The sequence below is a fragment of the Peromyscus californicus genome, unplaced genomic scaffold (assembly GCF_007827085.1).
Source record: "Peromyscus californicus insignis strain IS unplaced genomic scaffold, ASM782708v3 Scaffold_7__1_contigs__length_154581171, whole genome shotgun sequence".
NCBI lineage: Eukaryota > Metazoa > Chordata > Mammalia > Rodentia > Cricetidae > Peromyscus > Peromyscus californicus.
The window spans coordinates 9924259-9942961 of record NW_026294595.1 but is presented as its reverse complement, the minus strand read 5'-3'; the positions used below and the strand labels follow the sequence as shown (position 1 = coordinate 9942961).

Sequence of the window (18703 nt, the reverse complement as noted above, 5' to 3'; positions counted from 1 at the left end):
CTTATATTCTCATCCCCTATCCCCTACCCCTCATTGCCCACCCCTCATCCCCTGTTTACTCATGGAGATCTCATCTAATTCCCTTTCCCAGGGTGATCCTTGTTAGCTAGCTTCTCTGGAGTTGTGGGTTGTTGTCTGGTTATCCTTTGCTTTACTTCTAGTATCCACTTATGAGTGGATACATACCATGTTTGTCCTTCTGAGTCTGGGTTACCTCACTCAGGATGATATTTTCTAGTTCCACCATTTGCCTACAAATTTCATGCTGTCATTGTTTTTCTCTGCTAAGTAGTATTCCATTGTGTATATGTACCACATTTTCTTAATCCATTCTTCATTTGACGGGCATCTAGGTTGTTTCCAGGTTCTGGCTATTATGAATAGTGCTCCTATGAACATAGTTGAGCATATGTCTCTGTGGTATGATTGAGCATTCCTTGGGTAAATGCCCAAGAGTGGTATAGCTGGGTCTTGAGGAACATTGATTCCCAATTTTCTGAGAAACCGCCATACTGATTTCCACAGTGGCTGTATAAGTTTGCACTCCCACCAACAGTGGAGGAGTGTTCCCCTTGCTCCACATCCTCTCTTTATTTCATTTCTTAAGTCACCTGGAGCTTGGTGAAGAAGAAACTTAAGCAGGCCGTGCCCCTTGGGTCCCACTCTGTCACTTTTGTTTCCTTTTGTTGACTGAAACTGATGCCGGTTCTCTCTCCTAACAGCTTGACATATGGTCCAAATCCAACTATCAAGTATTCCAGAAGGTAAGTTTTCCTCTCTGTATCTTACTCGGGAGGCACAGGGAAGCCAGGAATGCTTTGGGGTATAAACTTTCTCAACTCAGAGGCCTTTTAAACAGTGAGAAGGAAAATGAAAGGTTGGGGCTGTGGCTCAGCCTAGGTAGAGGGCTTGCCTAGAAGGCACAAAGCCCTGGGGGACATGGTGGCACACACCTGTAACCCCAGCACTTGGGAGGCAAAAGCAGGAGGATCAGGAGTCAGGATCATCCTCTACTGCACAGGCTACTGCCTGGGCTACGTGAGTGGGAAAAACTGACACAAAGCTTCCCACTGTACGGCTCCATTTACATGATATGGGTAAGTAGTTAGGTTGGGGCCGTAAATCAGGTTGGTGGTTGCCTGTGGGTGGAGCAGGAGAATAGCCTCAAAGGGATACCAGAGGGCGTGTTGGAGTGGTAGCCATACTTTGTTTTTGAGGTGGTAATGGTGAACGTAGTATCAGCCCAGAGGACTGTCTCCTCACAGGGGTGACTTACTGTGTGCGGTCCAGACTACATTGAGGCAGAAACTTCCACCCAGTGTTGAAATGCCATTTTTCCAAGCCTGTGGTCTTGCCCAAGTGCATGGAGGTGGGCTGAGAGGATCAGGCAGCACAGAACCAGCCAGTGCACTCTGCCAGCCACCTGCCCTCACGACCCTTGTTTGGCTCTTTCCGAAAACATACCTAAAGAACTGTTGAGAACAATGAGAGGGGGCTCAGCAGTAAAGAGTGCTTGTTGCTCTTCCAGAGGACCTGGGTTTCATTCCCAGCACCCACATGGCAGCTCACACCTGTCTGGACCTCCAGTTCCAGGGGATCAGGCATCCTCTTCTGGCCTCTGAGGACAGAGAGCACTGTGAGCACACGGTGCAGGCGAAACACTCATACACATAAAAATTAAAGTGAGAAGTGATGTGAGAATGCAGCTCCCCGGCTCCAAGAGGGGAAAGCTCCTGGCGTGGCCTGTCCCCATGGTGTGCGTGGGTTCACTGCACACCTCTAAAGCACTTGGGCCAGCTCCCCACAGGCAGCAGTCCTGTCCCCTGTGCTCTGCACTGGCCTCTAGCTCGGCTCTGGCCCAACAGCTGCCATTTCATTTGTTCCTTGACAAGGACTGGTTCTCTCCGGCACCCTTTCATGTTGCCAGGCACTGTGCTAGGTCCTGAGTACCGGGAAATAGCACAAGAAGACAGGCTGTCGGGGCCTGTGCCAGAGGACCAGAGGAGGAGCGGCCTTCGGACTAGAGTGGCCAGGAGGAGTTCACGGGGAATCTTAAACAAAGAGCCCCGCTAGGCGAGGGGTGTCTGTCTCAGGGGTGGAGGGGGACAGAATTAGGAGACTGTTCTCTGGTAAGAAACACTTGAGGAACCACTCAAAGTTGGGACCCTTCGCGCGTTCTTTCCATGAGTAGGTTGTGCCCAAGGTGTGCCAGGAGGCATAGGCCTTTTCTTTTTTCTTAATGTGGAATTTGCCCTTTTAAAGTGAACAGTTCCTTGGAGTTTGATGCCTTCACATGTTCGGCAGCCTCCTCTGTTCAGTTCACTAATATGTCACCTCTATGAGGGACGACCCCTGCCCAGGATGCAGCCAACAGAAGGCATGGTGGGTACCTTCTCATCACCCCGACTACGGTCCAGTTTGCAGTCATTCATAAGCACAGCTTGAGGCTGAACGGCACATCTTAGGAAGTCTCATGACCTTGTCACGCCTGAGTGAAGTGTGTTCCCTGAAACATGGAGGCTACCGTGGGCAAGCTGAGAGCCTAAACCAGAGCCAAGGCTGTTACAGTCAGTATCCAGCAGGGAGACAGAATTCAGGAAGCAGAGGGATAGATGCTGGTGCTCGGCTCTCTTCCTCCTTTTATTCTGTACAGGACCCAGTAGATGGAATGGCACTGCCCACATCCAGGGTGGACCCTTCCTTTTTTAGTTCAGCCTTTCTGGAAAAACCCTCAGGCGCGGGGCAGGGGGACACTTGCCCTGCTTTCTTAAAAGCTGTTCTGTCCCGAGTGAGTTGTTTTTTGAATGCATGTAGGAAGCTTATCAGGAACTCAGGCAGGGTGTGCAATGGGGATTTTCTGAAGCACAGATTTAGACTGTGCTATCATGTTTTCACCCATCCCTCCCTGGAAACAACCTGCCAGCCAGTCTTTGTCTAAAATGGACTGTTAGGGCAGTTGGAGAGATTTATGGGCACTTGCCAGTCTCCCCATGTACTTACATGGCCTGTTTGAAGTAGTGAGAATGGACTGATCCCAAGTGGTGGTGTTTTACCCAAATAGAGCAGGGCGTCTCCCCGTGCCCAGACCCTGTGGTCTCTTTGTCCTCTCTCCCTTGCTCTGTTGTATCTAAATGACTGACCTCCAGTGTTGACCAGCCCTGGGTTAAAGACTGCCACTGTGCTCGTTAGAAGTAAAGACAGGTCCTGGCGAGGTCTCTCTCCTCTCAGGGGCAAATAAGAGCCTGCCAGAGGAGATCACCTGTACTGTCAGATGAAGGGACATCTGAGAAAATAATGTACTACAGAATCCAGCTTAATCCTCTCAGTCAAGCTCCAACTAATCATGTCCCATGGAACGGGTGTGGCATGGTGTGACATCAGGGAGCCTGTGCTCTAAGCTTGCAGAAGGCTGGTGGCATGAAGAAGATGGACCTGGTATCTGTCCCGCTTCCATTCTCTTCCTGCAGCCAGGCCTCACATCGAAGGCAGAGCTGGGGCCACTTTATGCAAGGCCAGTTCTGTCTGGCACAGCCTTCAGAGATGGCTAGTGTTGAGAGTCAGCACCAGAGAGCAGGGTTGATTGGCAGCCTTCTAAACTCTGCTTTGTAGGATCCACTCCTTCTCACTTCTGTTTTCCTGTCCCCCACTTAAATGTGGGGTGTGCTTAATGATGCTGCTAGTAGTGGAGGCTAGCTGAGAGCATGGAGATGACTCTTCTGTCCCTCATCAGCCTGCTTATGCCTGCCTAGTAGACCAGCCAGCATGGCGTTCAATGGCAGATTATCGAGAAAAGCCCAGCCCAGTGCAATGGTGTCCCATGTGTCAGGAGAACAGCTTACTGTGGCAAGGAGGTTCTGTGCCCTGAGTGAGGGGACTTCTCCAGCAGAGTCACCCACTTCCCAAAAAGCTGGACTTCAGGGTAGATTGCATTAGTAGACCCACTTCTGAGCTGAGATTTCCTGGCCACTGCAAGTAACTTGCAGCTCTTCCCCCAACTTATCATCCCCTCACTGCTCTGGTGGCACCCGAGGACTCCCTTTCCTGGCACGGTTGTATTGGTTCAGGCGCTGCTCATGGTTCAGGCGCTGTTCATGGTTCAGGTGCTGTTAGGAAGGCGGGAAGCCGCTGAGCTCTTTCCCTCTGGATAGAAGGGGACTGACTGCCTTGTAGAACCAAAGCAAGCTTACCCACGTCTTTTTGCTTCGGGAGCAAGAGGAGGCCCCTGTTATATTGTCCAGAGGCCCGTGCCCAAGTCCCTCTGTCAGAGCCACAGCCCCTGTGGCTCTGCAGCACACCAGTCATGAGGAGTAAAATGCATCCTGCCTCTTGTCTGTGGACACTGACTGTCAGCAAGCGTTTTTCTATCTTACTCATTAGACTGTACCCAAGTGCAAGGCAGTGGCTGCTTGGGGGACAGCCTGCTGTGAGGCTATGGCTACCAACAGGTGCCTGTCATTTACTGCACTACCCCAGAGGCGCCTTGCACTTCATCCTACGGCGAAACAGCTTTTTATAGCCAGCCAGTTTCCAGCAGTGTGGATTCAGAGAATGAGACTTAGAAATAAGGGGACCCTCTGAAAGGCCAGAATCACAGAGCCAGCAAGGCTTCAAGCAAGCTCGTATTTTCTGGCATTTAAACTCTGCAGGGGCACTCACTGTTTTGATCTTTAACCCCCCTCATTTCAAAACAGTGTGCATTTTCCTCCAGCAACTTGGGAGGAGTGAGAGCCAGTCTGCAGCCATTCCCTGCATTAAGTCCTTGCAGGGGCCAGAGAAAGGTGGAGAGCACATGAGGCCCCAGACAGGCAAGGGTGGGGGGATAGAAAAAGATAGTCTCTGAGGGGCCAGCCCCTGCTCCTCAGGGTCACCTGGAGGGAGGGAACAAAACATAGCCACGTGGCCACAGAAGACTCTTAGCCATTGCCATTGTTCCACGGGCAGCAGAAGGTGCATAGCCCATCAAGTCCCACACCACATAGACAGGTGGGTTGTCCAGCAGGGTGCCATTGCCCTCATCCCCGTCTGTTCACTCAGCCATTCTTTGATGTGAAAGACAGGGCCTTTCCTGGGGCATTCTATCCAGAAATGCCACTGGGCATCCGTCAGGCACTTTACAGGAGGATGGACTGAGTCAGCTCAGGAGGCTGTGTCCACTGAGTGCCTTGCATGACTCTGCACCTTCCCATAGTGACCCTCATACCCAGTCCATGCTAGCTCCAAGTCCTCTGAAGGTAAATGTGCCAACACAGGAAACTTCCAGAGGACGAGAGGACTCCTTTCCCCAGTAAGGCCGGGCTAGATGTGACCTGAACACTGGCTCTGCTATGGCATCTCACTTCACCCAGGAGGCTCGCTAAGTAGTCTGAGCTACCCACTGCTGTAGCTAGAGTTTTCCTGCCTGGCCCACAGTCCGGACAAATCTCTGTCACCCGCCAGTCCCACAGCTGCTCAGACCCAACCAAGTAAACACACAGAGACTTATATTGCTTACAAACTGTATGGCCATGCCAGGCTTCTTACTGACTGTTCTTATAGCTTAAATTAATCCATTTCCATAAATCTATACCTTGCCACGTGGCTCATGGCTTACCGGCATCTTCACATGCTGCTTGTCATGGCGCGGCTGGCAGTGTCTCTCTGACTCAGCCTTCCACTTTCCAAAATTCTCCTCTCTCCTTGTCCCGCCTATACTTCCTGCCTGGCCACTGGCCAATCAGTGTTTTATTTATACAGAACGATATCCACAGCACACTGCCAATCTCCTCCACATTTCTCTTCAGAAAAAAATAAATAAATAACCAAGACCCTGTGGTCAGGACACCACACCTGAAGGCCTGGAGAAGTAGAGGTTGAAGTGAGACTCTGAGGCCACACCCTACCCAGCCCTTGTCCCAGGGAGGTTGTCACACTTGGAGGGACCCTCAGCCAGCACAATGAGGAGCATGGTGTAGCACTGCTTTCCTTCTGTGTCTGTGCGCCCTGCTGCTGCATCCTCACAAGTGTGTCCCAGATGGACAGAGCTGAGTCTGTCCATTGTGAAAGGGACGGCTTTCACAAGTACCAGGACAGATGAGCAGCTTCGTGTAGGCAGGTAGGTCCCCCTCCCAAACAGGAGAAAAGTGTGTGCATAGGAGTAGCCTGTTGAGTTGGGGGAAAGAGAGGCAGGTGGTCTCATAGTCATCCTAGAGGGTGCCATGCCCTCAGCCACTAGACCGATTGGGCTAGCTAAGCAAGAGCTTCACCAGGCCTGGGAGCCAAGGAAAAGAGGAAGTGTTTAGGCTGATCTGTACCAGAGAGCCCCCGCTACCTTCCTCCCTGAAGGACTAGTCCATCCCCGCAGGTGTCTGTTCCCAGAACAGGTTTCCTCTTGTAGCCCCGAGTCCCTTTCCTTCAGGCTCCCCAGTGGGCACAGTGTAGTCACAGTTCAAGTGTTCACATGCACCCACCTATGTACAGCAAATAGACCCAGGAAAGCCTGGCCAGCCCCCTGGCCTCTTTGACATACTGAGTGGCTTGAACATACCCCAGGAGCGGCTTGTGGTTTTCTGCCATTAGAGGGGTCACAGGACAGCCATTCATCGTCTTGATAGTTCCCTTCTTCCTGAAGGGAAGGGACACAGGACTGGCCATCAGAGCTGACAGCTGCTTCTGGGAAGACCGGTTCCTCCCACTCCTAGATATCCCTATCCACAGCTCAAGCTGCTAGCACTGCTGGTCCTTACACTCCAAGCCTAGCTACTTCCCATCATGCTTCCTGTGATGACAGTTCCAGCAGGGGCCATCTGCAGATGCTCAGATCTGGCCATGCCTCCCCATTTTCCTCATCTGTTTCGGAGAGAGTATGATGTGAGGTGAACTGATGTCGTAGGCAGGACATTTAAAGTAACTTCCGTGTACATGTGGTCCCTACTACTCTGCCAATGGCCTTTTCCTCCTAAGGAAGGGCCGCTCTATCCCCTCTCTTCCCAATTGGCCAGTTTCCCTTGCACAGGGCTCCTGGCTCCTCCTCACAGCAGACCCTGTAGTTTAAAGCATGGGCTGTGCAACCTCAGGCCAAGAATTTGTCCTCTGTAAGTTCAGCTCCTCTGCAAAAAGGCAAAAGAAATCATACCTCGCTCGTGGGGTATGTGTTACGAAGATCACCAGTGGTGAGGTGCATGGCACTAAAGTTTCCAGCAAGTGTGTGGCATGTGCTGCTGCTGCTGCTATCACAGGGGCTAAGGAGCACAGAACCTGGACTCTGTAGCTATCTATGTGCGTGGTCCCATTTTAAGGGAGATATTTTTGTAAACTGAACTGAAGATCCAGCCACCATGGCAACCCCAACCACTCTCACCAAAGCTTCCTCCATCTTCCTGTTTCTCTGGCCGTTACCTCTTCCTGTGGCCAAAGAGAGAGCAGCTCCAGTATGAAAATACACAAGAGTTACAGCCCCAGCTCTACCCATTGAGGAGCTCGGTAGGACCCGGGACAGTGCCTACTGTCCTGAGCGGGCTCGCCACCAGTAACACCACACTTTTGTGGCCTGCAGTGGATGCACTGGTCCTGAGTTCACCAGGGCCACTGTCTCATTGCTGCAAATATGATGAAGTAGGCATGGCTGTGTGTCAGCTGCAGAAATAGCGTGGCACCAAGTGAGGGCGGAGCAACTCAGGTGCCCCTAGGCCAAGACTGCTGTAGCCAGCGAGAGTCTGGCATTTTACCATCGGGAAAGAGTTCAACTTTTTTCATCTAATCAAGAGCCTCAATTCCTTAATCCTGAAACAATGTCAAGAACCCATCAGCCCTGCTGTGTGAAAGTGTACAGTGGTCAACGGCCTGGAGAGTTCCTTATCTCCAAGAGGGGTGAGGTGTCCCAGTTCTCCCAGGCACCTCAGCTCTCCTCCCATCCCACACACTACTTCCCCTCCCCTCCCCTCCCTCCAGCTGCCTGAGGCCTTCCCACTTAATCTCTTTTAGTCCAGGTCCTATGATGTCAGTGGTGCCCAGTGCAGAGACCTGCTGTTTTCCAATGTCCAAAGCCGGCCCAGGGGCACAAATGCAGCCCAGGTGGCCTCATTCCCGGAGAGTGCAGCCTAGAGACAGGGACATCTGGTCTCAGGCTTGGACAGTGCCAGGCTCGAGTGCCCACACACAAGGGAGCTTATGCTTCAGCACCAGGACCAGTCAGGACAGGTAGCCACCAGACTGTGTGTCAATACTGGAAGGGCTTGGTGAGAGAAGAGCATTCCAGACAGGGTCAGACAGCCATGGTGGGTTAGGCAGGCTCGTAGGCTGCTGCAGCGTCAGCGGTGGACTGAGAGGAGGGAGGCTGGGATCGGGACCCCGGCGTTCTATGCCAGGGTGTTTAAGCACACAGCCGACCATGGAGGCCATCAACTGCCAGTCTGTGCCTGGGTCCAGGGAACTGAGGGTTGGTTCTTCCAGACGTTAGTGGTATCGTGTCTGAAACTCTAAAGGGTAGTGTATCCCTCCCCACCCAGACACTCATTTTTAGAAGCCCCAGTCTGTGCCTACCAGAAACTCTGTAAAGCACAATGCATCTGCAGGCTTGTACTTCTCAAGTGCAGGGCTTGATCCCAAAGGTGTGCAAGGGATCTGAGGGCTGAGGGGGCAGCTGGATCCGTCTCCACCTCTCCTTTCTGACCCAGCAAGCCTGCTGATCTTGTCCCAGACCAGCATGACCTGGCCCCAGTGACAGTGATAAGCTCTGCAGAGCCCATGCAGATGGCCCTCTTCATCACACAAAGCAGAGTATCGATTTCACCAGAGTAATCCCCGTCCCTGCGGGCCTCCGTGCTTCCTCTTCAGGCCCCAGGCCTGCTGAGCCCACGGCACACAAATCCTGTCTCTGATTAGAGGCTAGGGCTGCATAGTAAGTGGCAAATCCCCTGCTTCCGCCCGGCCGTGTTTTAGACACTTCTGTCTGCAGCACTCCCATGGCCCCCAACACTACTTTCAGGACTTCAGAGCAATCCAATTTTGAAATAATGGTGACTTCTCTTTTCATAGAATGAAGACTTCTAAGGCTAACTTCAGGATTCATCCTAAAGCTGGTGTAGGTTGCTAGCAGGGGCTGCTATCTCTTTAAGCCCTTACCATGCCAAGCTCCCATCTGTCTGGCTCCAACAAATCATCTGCTCCTGAGCATTGTTTGGAGCTCCTCTTCACAAGGATGGGATTACCATTGTTAGGATTGTTGGGGGAGCCCAGGTACCTGGTTGGCTCATGCACAGTGTTAAAGAATCTTGGCCCTCCTAAGGTCAGTTTTACTTCTCTGGACTGGGGGAATGGCATGAGCACATTGGCAGCACATGTTCAGCTTGCTGCCAACTCAATGGTGCTTCCAGACCAACTCACGTAAAACCTAAAGCTAGGGGCAGGTTAGCAAACCAGGGCCTTGGGAAGATGGCAGCACATCAGAACATCAGGTAGGCACATGGAGTGAGGCAGAAACCTAGCACCTCTTGCCATCTGGCATCTGCTGTCTTCACAAAAAGAAAAAACTCATGGTAGCTGGCATAGTGGTGCACACCATTAGCCCCAGGACTCAAGAGGCAGAGGCAGGTGGATCCCTGTAAGTTTGACGATAGCATAGTGTACATAGTAAGTTCCAGGCCAGCCAGAGTTACATAGTAAGACCCTCTCTAAAAAGAAAAGGCTTTGAAGTCACCCCTGGAAGGGCCAGAGGTGGAACTTCTTCTGGTTCTCTTCAGGGCAGGGAGTGTGAGTGCTGCTGATGCGTGAAATGACTGGAAACCTAGCCGCAGGACCTGCAGGACCAGGCCATTGGTCCTGACCCAGGCTCGTGCTTTCTTACCAAGGTCCAGCAAGGGGGTGATGACCAGGTCTTTCCAGATTCCCCACCTCTAGCGAAGTTACGGCTGCCTGGAAGGAAACTAGAGTCTAGTCCCCACCAGCTTCTCTTAACTAAACAGTTTACAGTTGGTTACTAGTGATTAACTTTCCCTGTTTACTCACCTTACAGCTCCCTAGCTTGGCTGGGATAGGCCTTGGGCATTTGGCTCTGTGGATAAACAAGCTGTTGAGTGATCCTTGCTTTAGGAGGGTTGCTGGAGGCTGGTATCCTGCCCCCTAGTGGCCTGGGCTTCCTAACCTCCTGAACTCTTAAGCAGCACCCCTCAACTCACCTGCTAGAAGCTGGGGCTGGTTCCTGGCAAGTGATGCCTCCCACCTGCGAGGGTCCCTGAGCGCCTGGGGCTAATCCCTTTCCAGGGCCTTTTGTTTTAGAAGAAGAAAACAATCACCCCAAATTAAAGCTGTGTAGAAATGAGATCGGTCTGGAGGAAAGTACACAGCCATGCTGCAGCTGAGGGGACACGATGCAAGTCATGTGCCTACCCCTGGCTGCTTATTGCCATCATCCTCTCACCTTCTAGACCCTTCTCTTTCAGGGGAACTTGCTGGCCGTTGATAGTCTAAAAGCTTCCCCTCTCCTCTTTTCTGAATCCTTCCTCGGTCACCACTGTGGCCTTCGTTTGTTCTGGTCACTCACTGTGACACCTGGACTAAGGGGGAGGGGTATGTCCCAGACTCGTCACTGGACAGCTGAACAGTTGGCCTCTGTCTGCATCACCACCACCAGGACCCCCAACCTTGAGTCACTGGTACTGCAGCCCTACTCACCCTACCCGTCCCTTGTAGCACAGATAGGAGGTGAGTTCAGCTGGCCCTCGGACCAGGGCAGTGGGAAAGGGGAGCATCTCACTTAACAGCAAAATAGACAGAGGCTCTAACAAGGACGGAAGGAGCCTCCAGGGATTTGGGTGCCTATCTCAGACCCTCCCTAGGAGTGATGTCCCCTTTCCCTCAAGAGAGGAGAGGGCCTGGGGTTTGGCACCCCTCAGAACACTTGTCCACCCCAGAAGTCCTGCAGTGGGAGCCTACTGGGTGTAGGTCAGAGGCTGACTCTCAGTTCAGCTTGGTGGTCTGGACAATCCCTGCCTGCCCAGTAGCACCGGTAACCTGAGCAAATCCCTTGAGCTCCCAGTAACTTGGTTCCCTGGCTTGCAAGTGGAACCAAGTTCCTCCACTACCATTTTTGTGGGGGTTGAGTGAGGTCAGACGCTCCCTTTCTCCTGACCCATGGAGTCCATGCCCAAGGTCATCCCACTCCTCGGAAAGGCAGGACCCAGGTATAGAGCAGTGAGCCTGCAGCCCAGCGAGGGCCACCGCACAGTCACCGCTCCTGCCACAGCACCACGTTCTTTCTTTGTGGCTAAAACAGCTCCAGTGTGGAAGGGAGGCTTAGGGCACTCTGCACCGCAGCACGGCAGAGGAACTTGGGGAGACGGCTTTGACTGGCAGTCCCTCTCCAGAGTGTTGACTGGCAGCTGCTTCAAGGTCTCATGAAAGAGTCCCTCCTCCCTCCCTCCTCTCAGTTCTCCTCCATCTGGGTGCACAAAGACTTTCACAGCCTTGAGCTGAGGCAGAGGAAACTTCAGTCAACCCACCCTGTACCTTGGCTCTCCAGTTGGGGACCCACCCTGAGCCAGGCCAGGCCTCTGTGGTTCCCTGCAGTGAGGAAAAGCAAGACCTCTGGATCTCGAGCCTGGCATGAGTCCTCTCCCCTTCCCTCTGGTACCCTGTCCTCCAGGTATGGTACCCCGCCTAGTCTCTATGTGTCTGGTAGTTACATCCTCTCCTCCCTCCCTCCTTTCCCTAGGTTCCAACCACTTTGATCTTTTTACAAGCTTTGTTTCAGCCCAGCACTCAACCTGCAGGCAGCGCATCCTCCTTGGCCTCCCCTCTCAGGAGCATTAGTGCTCTTCCCTGGCCTCCTGCGCCGAGGGGGCTGCTTTTATCTCCCGGAGGAACATCATTAGCTTACAGCACAATGGGTCCAACCCTGGCCCTCACCAATTAGTTAATAGAATCTTTTGTTGCTCTGGCATGTTTTTTCCACGTCTTCAATGCTGAACAAAACACAACTTTGTTGTTGGAAGTGCAAAACAAAACAAAAACTTCATTGAAGGTGGAATAATGCTTTGAGGATTAGGAAGAGCACGTGGGTGGGGCTTGCCAGTGTCCCTCATCCATCTTTGCCCAGTGCTGGGGGTTCAGCCATGGAAATGAGAAAGCTGGGAATGGGGCTGGGGAGGAAGTGGGGAGACTCAGAAGTCAGCTGGTTGTGTTTCCTTCTGTTACAATGCTGCGGAAATTGGTGGGCTACAGAGAGCCTAAATGATCACATCAGTGCCGGAGCAAAAACTGCCACCACTTGCCAGTTAAAGGGAGGACTTTACATGGGGCCCTTTGAAAAGAAGGCCAGAGCTGGCCAGATGGCAGGCCAGGAACGGGCCGACTAATTAGGTACCCTGCCTGTGAGTCAGATGCCAAGTCAGAGAGTGCCCGGCTTCCCCGTAGCTGAGGAAGATCATTTCTCACTAACTTGGCCCATCCTCTTGGCCAGGCTGTACACCTCAGCTATGTATGCCGGCCTCTCCTGCACCTCTGTCAGGCCAGGCACAGGAACTCAAGTAAAGCTTGGGAAGCCATGGGGATGCAGGGCTGGATTCAAGGCATGGGGCATTTGTGGGGACAGTCTTGTCAGATTTGGCTGACAAATTCCGAAGGCTACAGGAGCCCCGCAGGTCCCGTGAGTGAAGCAGGTAGTGTGAAACCATGGGGCACTCAGGCTAGCTGCAGGGTCATGCCCATCCAGAAACACCTGTCTCTGCCCCCCGATGATGGCAGCACAGGGCCAGGGTTGGGGGTGAGGGGTGCTCACACAACCTTACACTCTTGTGGAGATTAGGAATGGGGGTTGTGCAGACCCTCTCCGCACAACCCTGTTACCTGTGAGGATGCCCTACAGCTTCTGAGGCCTCCAGAATTTCAGATGGTGGTCATTTGTATAACTGAGAAGAAAGAAAACTGCACGTCCAAGCAAAGCAATCCTGCCTTGGATGTTGCTCTGGGTCACCAGTCTCAGGAAGCGTCAGGTCAGGCCAACTCCAGCAGCCGGACAGATGGCTCTGACCCCTCCAAGGGCCTCCTAGGGTCAGTGCTGTGGACAGCGGGCCTTCGGTGGGCATTTTAAGAAAAAAGACAGCCTGTTTGTCTCCCCAGCAGTCACCACAGTCATGTCACAGTTACTACTACTGCTTGGGAAAAAAGCACTGCTCATTTTAGAAAGCTGTCTGTCAGGATGCTTAAAATAAAAGCAGGACTGGCACCAGGGGAAAGTACGTTTATCTTGAAAGTCACCCGGGGAAAGAATTCCGCAGCCTTGTGCAGCGCAAGGCACTGTGGATGTCTCTGGGAGAGCAGTGCCCTGTCCCCAGGAGCGGGCATTTCCAAGTTCCTCTCTGTCATTAAAACATGCACTGGGCACCTGCCGTATGCCTTGTGGTGCTAGGCCTGGGGACACAGCATGAACCAAGAGTGATCATGTAGGAAGGCCATGGGGATAGAACGAGGCCAGGGAGCACAGTGAGCAGGGGCAGGGGTGGGGAGGGCAGGAGAGCAAGGGCAGGGGCAGGAGGGCAGGAGAGCAAGGGCAGGGAGCACAGTGCGGGGGGGGGGGGGGGGGGGGGGGGGGGGGGGCAGGAGAGCAAGGGCAGGGAGGATTCCGAGTGTTGAGCAGGAGAGTGGGGCTGAGGGGATCCCTGGTAGAGAAGAACTTGACCAGCCTGTCCTCTCCCCTGCCACATGAAGCATGATGCCACCACCTCCTCTACCAGGTTAAAATCCATCTGGGCCTAAACTGGCCTCTGGAAGCTGGGGAACCTGGGCCAGCTCGCCTGGCTGCAGAGTGGCTCTCACGCCTGTGATCCAACTTCAGGATATTGCTTCACTGTTGGCCTGCCGGCCGCTGGTGTCTCATAGTGTCCCACTGAGGCTGGAACCGACAAGTCTGTGCACGTTAGGCCTGTGTTGTTTCTTGTTCTCAAAGTTAATAATCTTCTCTGGCATGTTCTCTTTTGTTTTTTAACTATATTTGTAATGACAAGAATTTCCACTGCCAGCAGGATGGCTCAGCAGGTAAAGGCGCCTACTGCCAAGTCTGACGACCTGAGTTTGATCTCCAGGACCCACGTGGCGGGAGGGAAAATCTGCCTCCTGAAGGTTGTCCTCTGACCCCCACTCTATGGTGCATGCTCTTAAACACACATGCACACACCTACACATGCATACACACATGAGCACACACACACCACACAAATAAAATGTATTTAACTTTTTTTTTTTTTTTTTTTTTTTTTTTGGTTTTTCGAGACAGGGTTTCTCTGTGTAACTTTGCGCCTTTTCCTGGAACTCACTTGGTAGCCCAGGCTGGCCTCGAACTCACAGAGATCCGCCTGGCTCTGCCTCCCGAGTGCTGGGATTAAAGGCGTGCGCCACCACCGCCCGGCTTAACTTTTTTTAAAGAGTCTTTAATGAGGACAGTCAAATAAACCGTTAATTTGAGTACAGCTCTCAAATTAGTCAACTCCTAATTTGGGGATGGTTCAGCCCCTTTGTTTCGAAGATGAGATATTGATGCCCAAGGATCAAGGCCAGGAGACAGTACTTGTGTCTCCGGCCTCCTAAGGCCCTCAGGCCATCTGGCCCCAGGCCTCCCTACCACCTTTTCTGAGGAGTCAGGGGGACTGGGGTGTGCCCACAAGGATGTTGACCACAGACCACCCTTCAAGGAGCTAGACAAAAGCAGACCCCCGGGAGAGCTGGCAGGGCTGAGCCTGGGTGAGGAGCATGGAAACAAGATGAGATCACTGCACCCTTGCTATCTGTCACTTTGGGACAAAGTGTCACACCCTGTCACCCTCCCTGCCGACCTCGAGCTCCATCCTTGACTATGCTCCTTCCTGTCCAGATTTTCAGTTGCCAGAATGTTCCACACTCTTCTTGTCTCCAGGCCTGTGTCCTCGTGCCTACAGTGCCTCCTCCCTGTCCCAACTCCACTAACTTTCCTATTTGAGATTTTATTTTAGATGTGGGGAGGAGGGGTGCAGGAGATCCAAAGCAAGACTGTTGCTGATGAAGCTAGCAACTTCCAGCTAATGGTAACTGTCCTTCATCCCCAGGTGACAGACCACGCCACCACTGCCCTGCTCCACTATCAGCTACCCCAGATGCCAGATGTTGTGGTCAGATCCTTCATGGTAAGTGGCTTCAGGGGCCAGGCTTTCCAGCTAGGGAGAGACCTGATGAGCCAGGCCCAGGCAATCCCTGAGACTTTGTCAGAGCTGAACAGGCCTCCAGAAGTTTCCAGCACTGACAAGTAGTGATTCATCCCACTCCTAACCCACCAAGCCTTGTGGCTGGCTCTGAGCATGCAGCAGAAACTGGGACGAATCTGCAGTTCCCCAAGCCATGTCTCTTCCTGCGATCCTCAGAGCAGGAGGTCAAGGTGAGAATGAGCGCAGAGCAGCATGAAAACAAATGTTTACATGTATACAGCAGGCCATCTCCTGAAGGGCTGCTCACAACCAGCTACAGCCTCCACAGACCCTGCAGCCAGTTCACCTCTGAGGATGGCTTCCCTGGGAGTCACCCTTCCCTGCCCCGACTGCAGGGTTTCCTGCCTGCTGGTCTGAGCAGGAGTGACATGAGGGGTGTTGCTTGGCAGCTCACTGTCACATGAGCTCAGCAGCTCAGCTTCTTAGAAATGATGCTTACTTCTCACGGGACCTAAGTAAGCCTGGCTTAAGGACTGACTCGTGGTGTTGGAAGGATAGTGCTGGCTGTTTAGCCGCAAAGGCCCAGAGTCCTTCCCCATGCTGAGGAGGGAGCAAGTGACAGTCTTGAGTGGACTACAGACTGGCTTTTTACCTGACATGTCATGACACTGGGTTTCCCTTTGCTCTTGACTGAAGTGGGGAATTCAGAAATGAACAGGCCATCAGCCATCACCCTCCAGTTTTTATTTCCAAAACCCCACAGCCAGCCTGTGGAAGGGCCAAAGCTGCCCTCGGGAGCTCCCTGTATCAGCCTCTTCAGAGAGCAGTGTCCTCCTGTAGACACCTTCAGGAATGAGTTATGTGACTTGCCTGGCTCTCAGGGCCGCTTGCCTGTGGCGTGGTGGGTCTGTTTGCTGGGCCTTTGTGCCCGTGAGTCTCCTTGAGGTGGAGAATTGAGTTACCTGAGCCTCATCCTTATGCATGACGCCTGGGAGCCGTCAGCTCTCCACCTCAAGGGTGGGTGAGTGTCACTTATTGTGTTACTTGGTGACACTGGGGCTGCCCCAGCTGTGTTAGGCCCCACCATGACAGAGAGGGACAACCTCTGAAATGAGATTAACCCAGAGCACATTGCCCTGACACAGAATCTCCCAGCACTTCCTCAGCTGTGCCCATGTCTGCTGCTCAGAGCTGCGGAAAGAGGGAACTCAGCAATGGCACCAGATAGCCTTGGGGAACATTCCAGCTCTGGAAGGAGGGATTTCTGTGTTGAGTTCTTAGGAGGAACAGGAGACCATCAAAACTGAGTCTCAGGGGGACAGGCTTGTGGGTTAGAGAGCTTTTCTATGGAACCACGGATGTCTTCCAGCATCAGAACCTACCAAAGTCCTGCCCTTGGACCACTCGGCCTACGGAAGGGCAGTTGAGGATTCCCCAGACCTTTCTCTCCTTTCTGCCTTCCTTTCAGACCTGGTTGAGAAGCTACATAAAGTTGTTCCAGGCCCCATGCCAGCGCTGCGGGAAGTTTCTGCAAGATGGCCTTCCCCCAACATGGAGGGACTTCCGAACCCTGGAAGCCTTCCATGACACCTGCCGGCAGTGACCCCAGCCCAGCCACCCAGCCTGCAGCACCAGCACCTTCCCAGACCAGCCCATCCATTAACCATACAGGGTCTGTGGCCGTTCTCCCTGGGCCATCGTGGGCCAGTCTGCTGGTAGAACTGTCACCCATCATGGGAGGCTGGTCTGTGCCAGCCCTGTGTGCTGGCATCCCTGTGAGTCGGCCCCTGGGTCTGTTGTTTCCATGAGCTGTTACTGGAGTGAGCCCTTTCTTTATTCTTGGGGTGGGGTTTGCATGGTTGGTTTTTGTAACTTATTTTTGTAAACAATAAACCTTTTGTACCCTGGTGGAAGCTCCGTCTCCTGCTACGTATACAAAGTCTGACTTTCGTTCTGTTTAACCGAGGAGTTTGTATTTGAGGCAGAGTCCTTGGGCTGGGCATGTTCTGTTGGTTGCTTCCCTAGCAAGCACAAGCTTCCATTCAGGCTCCAGCACCACAGGAGGTGGAGATGGGAAGATCAGGAGTTGACAGTCATCTTCCCTACGCTGTGAGTTAGAGGCCAGCCTGGGCCTGTCTCAAAAAGGGGAGAAAAAACAAAAACAAACCAGAGTTCTTTGTAAGGCTGCCTCCATTGCTTCTCCCTTCCAGGCAGGGATGCGGTGGCGGCCATGCTGCATCCTGGTCACCAGTCCTGGCGAATGGAGAGCCCCTTCTGTGGAAGGAGTTGCAGATGGTTCTGTGGAGTCAGCACCACAGGTACCTAGAGAGAGGGCCTTCCCAGGTAGCAGCTAGAGCATCTGCTCATGCAGCCTGCTCATGAGCTCATCAGGCTGCTGCATCCTCTGCATCCTGTATTTCTAACAAAGCCACCCCCCACGCTGTGAAAGGTAATAGGTCTCCCTGTGAAGGGCTTGCCCTGCCCAGCCTACAGGAACCCACTTCCTCCCTCCTTCCCTCCTCCCTCTCCTCTCCTCTCCCTCCCCGACTTGTCCCTCCTTCCCTCCTTCCTTCCTTCCTTCCCTGTTGTCTTTGTCTTGCTAGGTAGCCCAGGCTGGCTTTAAACTTAAGCAGTTTGGCCCAGGTGCTAGGTTCACAGGCAGCACCACCACACCAAACAGAAAACTAGGACTTGGATTCCAGTAGATTGGTACAGTTCCTGACTGATCCAGGACCACCCGGCCCTTCTTTCCCACCTGTCCATCGGATTGGGAGGAACCAAAACAGGAGGATTTTTTTTAATGTTTTTGTTATATATATATATATGAGTGATTTGCCTGGATGTATGTCTGTGTACCACATGCATCTTGGGACTGGAATTGCTGAGTTGTGAACTTCATGTGGCTACTGGGAACTGAACTGGCTCCTCAGAACAAGCATTCCAGTACTCTTACCTCTGAGCCATCATGGAGTGAGGGGTGCATTCCACAGTGCCACTCAGCATGGGGCCCCTCACCCAGTGGCAGTGCCAGGCGGGAGTTTATAGAAGTGCAGGCCACCTTCAGGCCACCCTGCTGCCCCCCATGCTCCCAGGATGAGCAGTGCTCCGCTCTCTGGCCACCCCAGTGACAGTGATGTGGCCTCAGAGGACCTGTCCTCTGGGAACACTGCTTCCTTTACTGCCCATTTGGGAGTTGTGAGAGGTGTGTGTGTCAGTCAGGGTGTGCCAGAGGAGCCATTGGGATCCATGCCTTAGTTCATCAAGACCAAAGATGCCGTTTCTTCTGCCTTTACTTCTGACTGTTCAGCCTACAGTAGGAGATGTTCTGAAGACCACCCCCCACCACAGGCCATGCCAGCTTCATGGACATACCCTGCCCTCATCTCCTTGGTCTCCTAAGACCCTTGTTATTGCTTTAAAGGAAATAAACAGCCCCAGTTTAGCACTGAGATCCTGCCTCAAGGCTGCAGAACTTCCCAAAGACACTTAGTGACACGTGGACCCGGTGCTGTGCCGAGGTGCACACTGCTCACGTGATATGGTGGCAGGCTACACTG

General features: G+C 52.9%; 1 protein-coding gene across 1 annotated transcript in view; it reads left to right on the top strand.

The window, feature by feature from the left end:
• Nucleotides 1–17053, top strand: part of Med27 (mediator complex subunit 27) — a 182627-nt gene extending 165574 nt beyond the window's left edge. Inside the window, exons 6-8 of the mRNA XM_052722838.1 lie at nt 723–764; nt 15051–15128; nt 16615–17053. Of these exons, the coding sequence (XP_052578798.1) occupies nt 723–764; nt 15051–15128; nt 16615–16749 (255 nt within the window). The 3' untranslated portion in view covers nt 16750–17053. The remainder of the gene's footprint in view (nt 1–722; nt 765–15050; nt 15129–16614) is intronic.
• Nucleotides 17054–18703: the final 1650 nt, after the last annotated feature.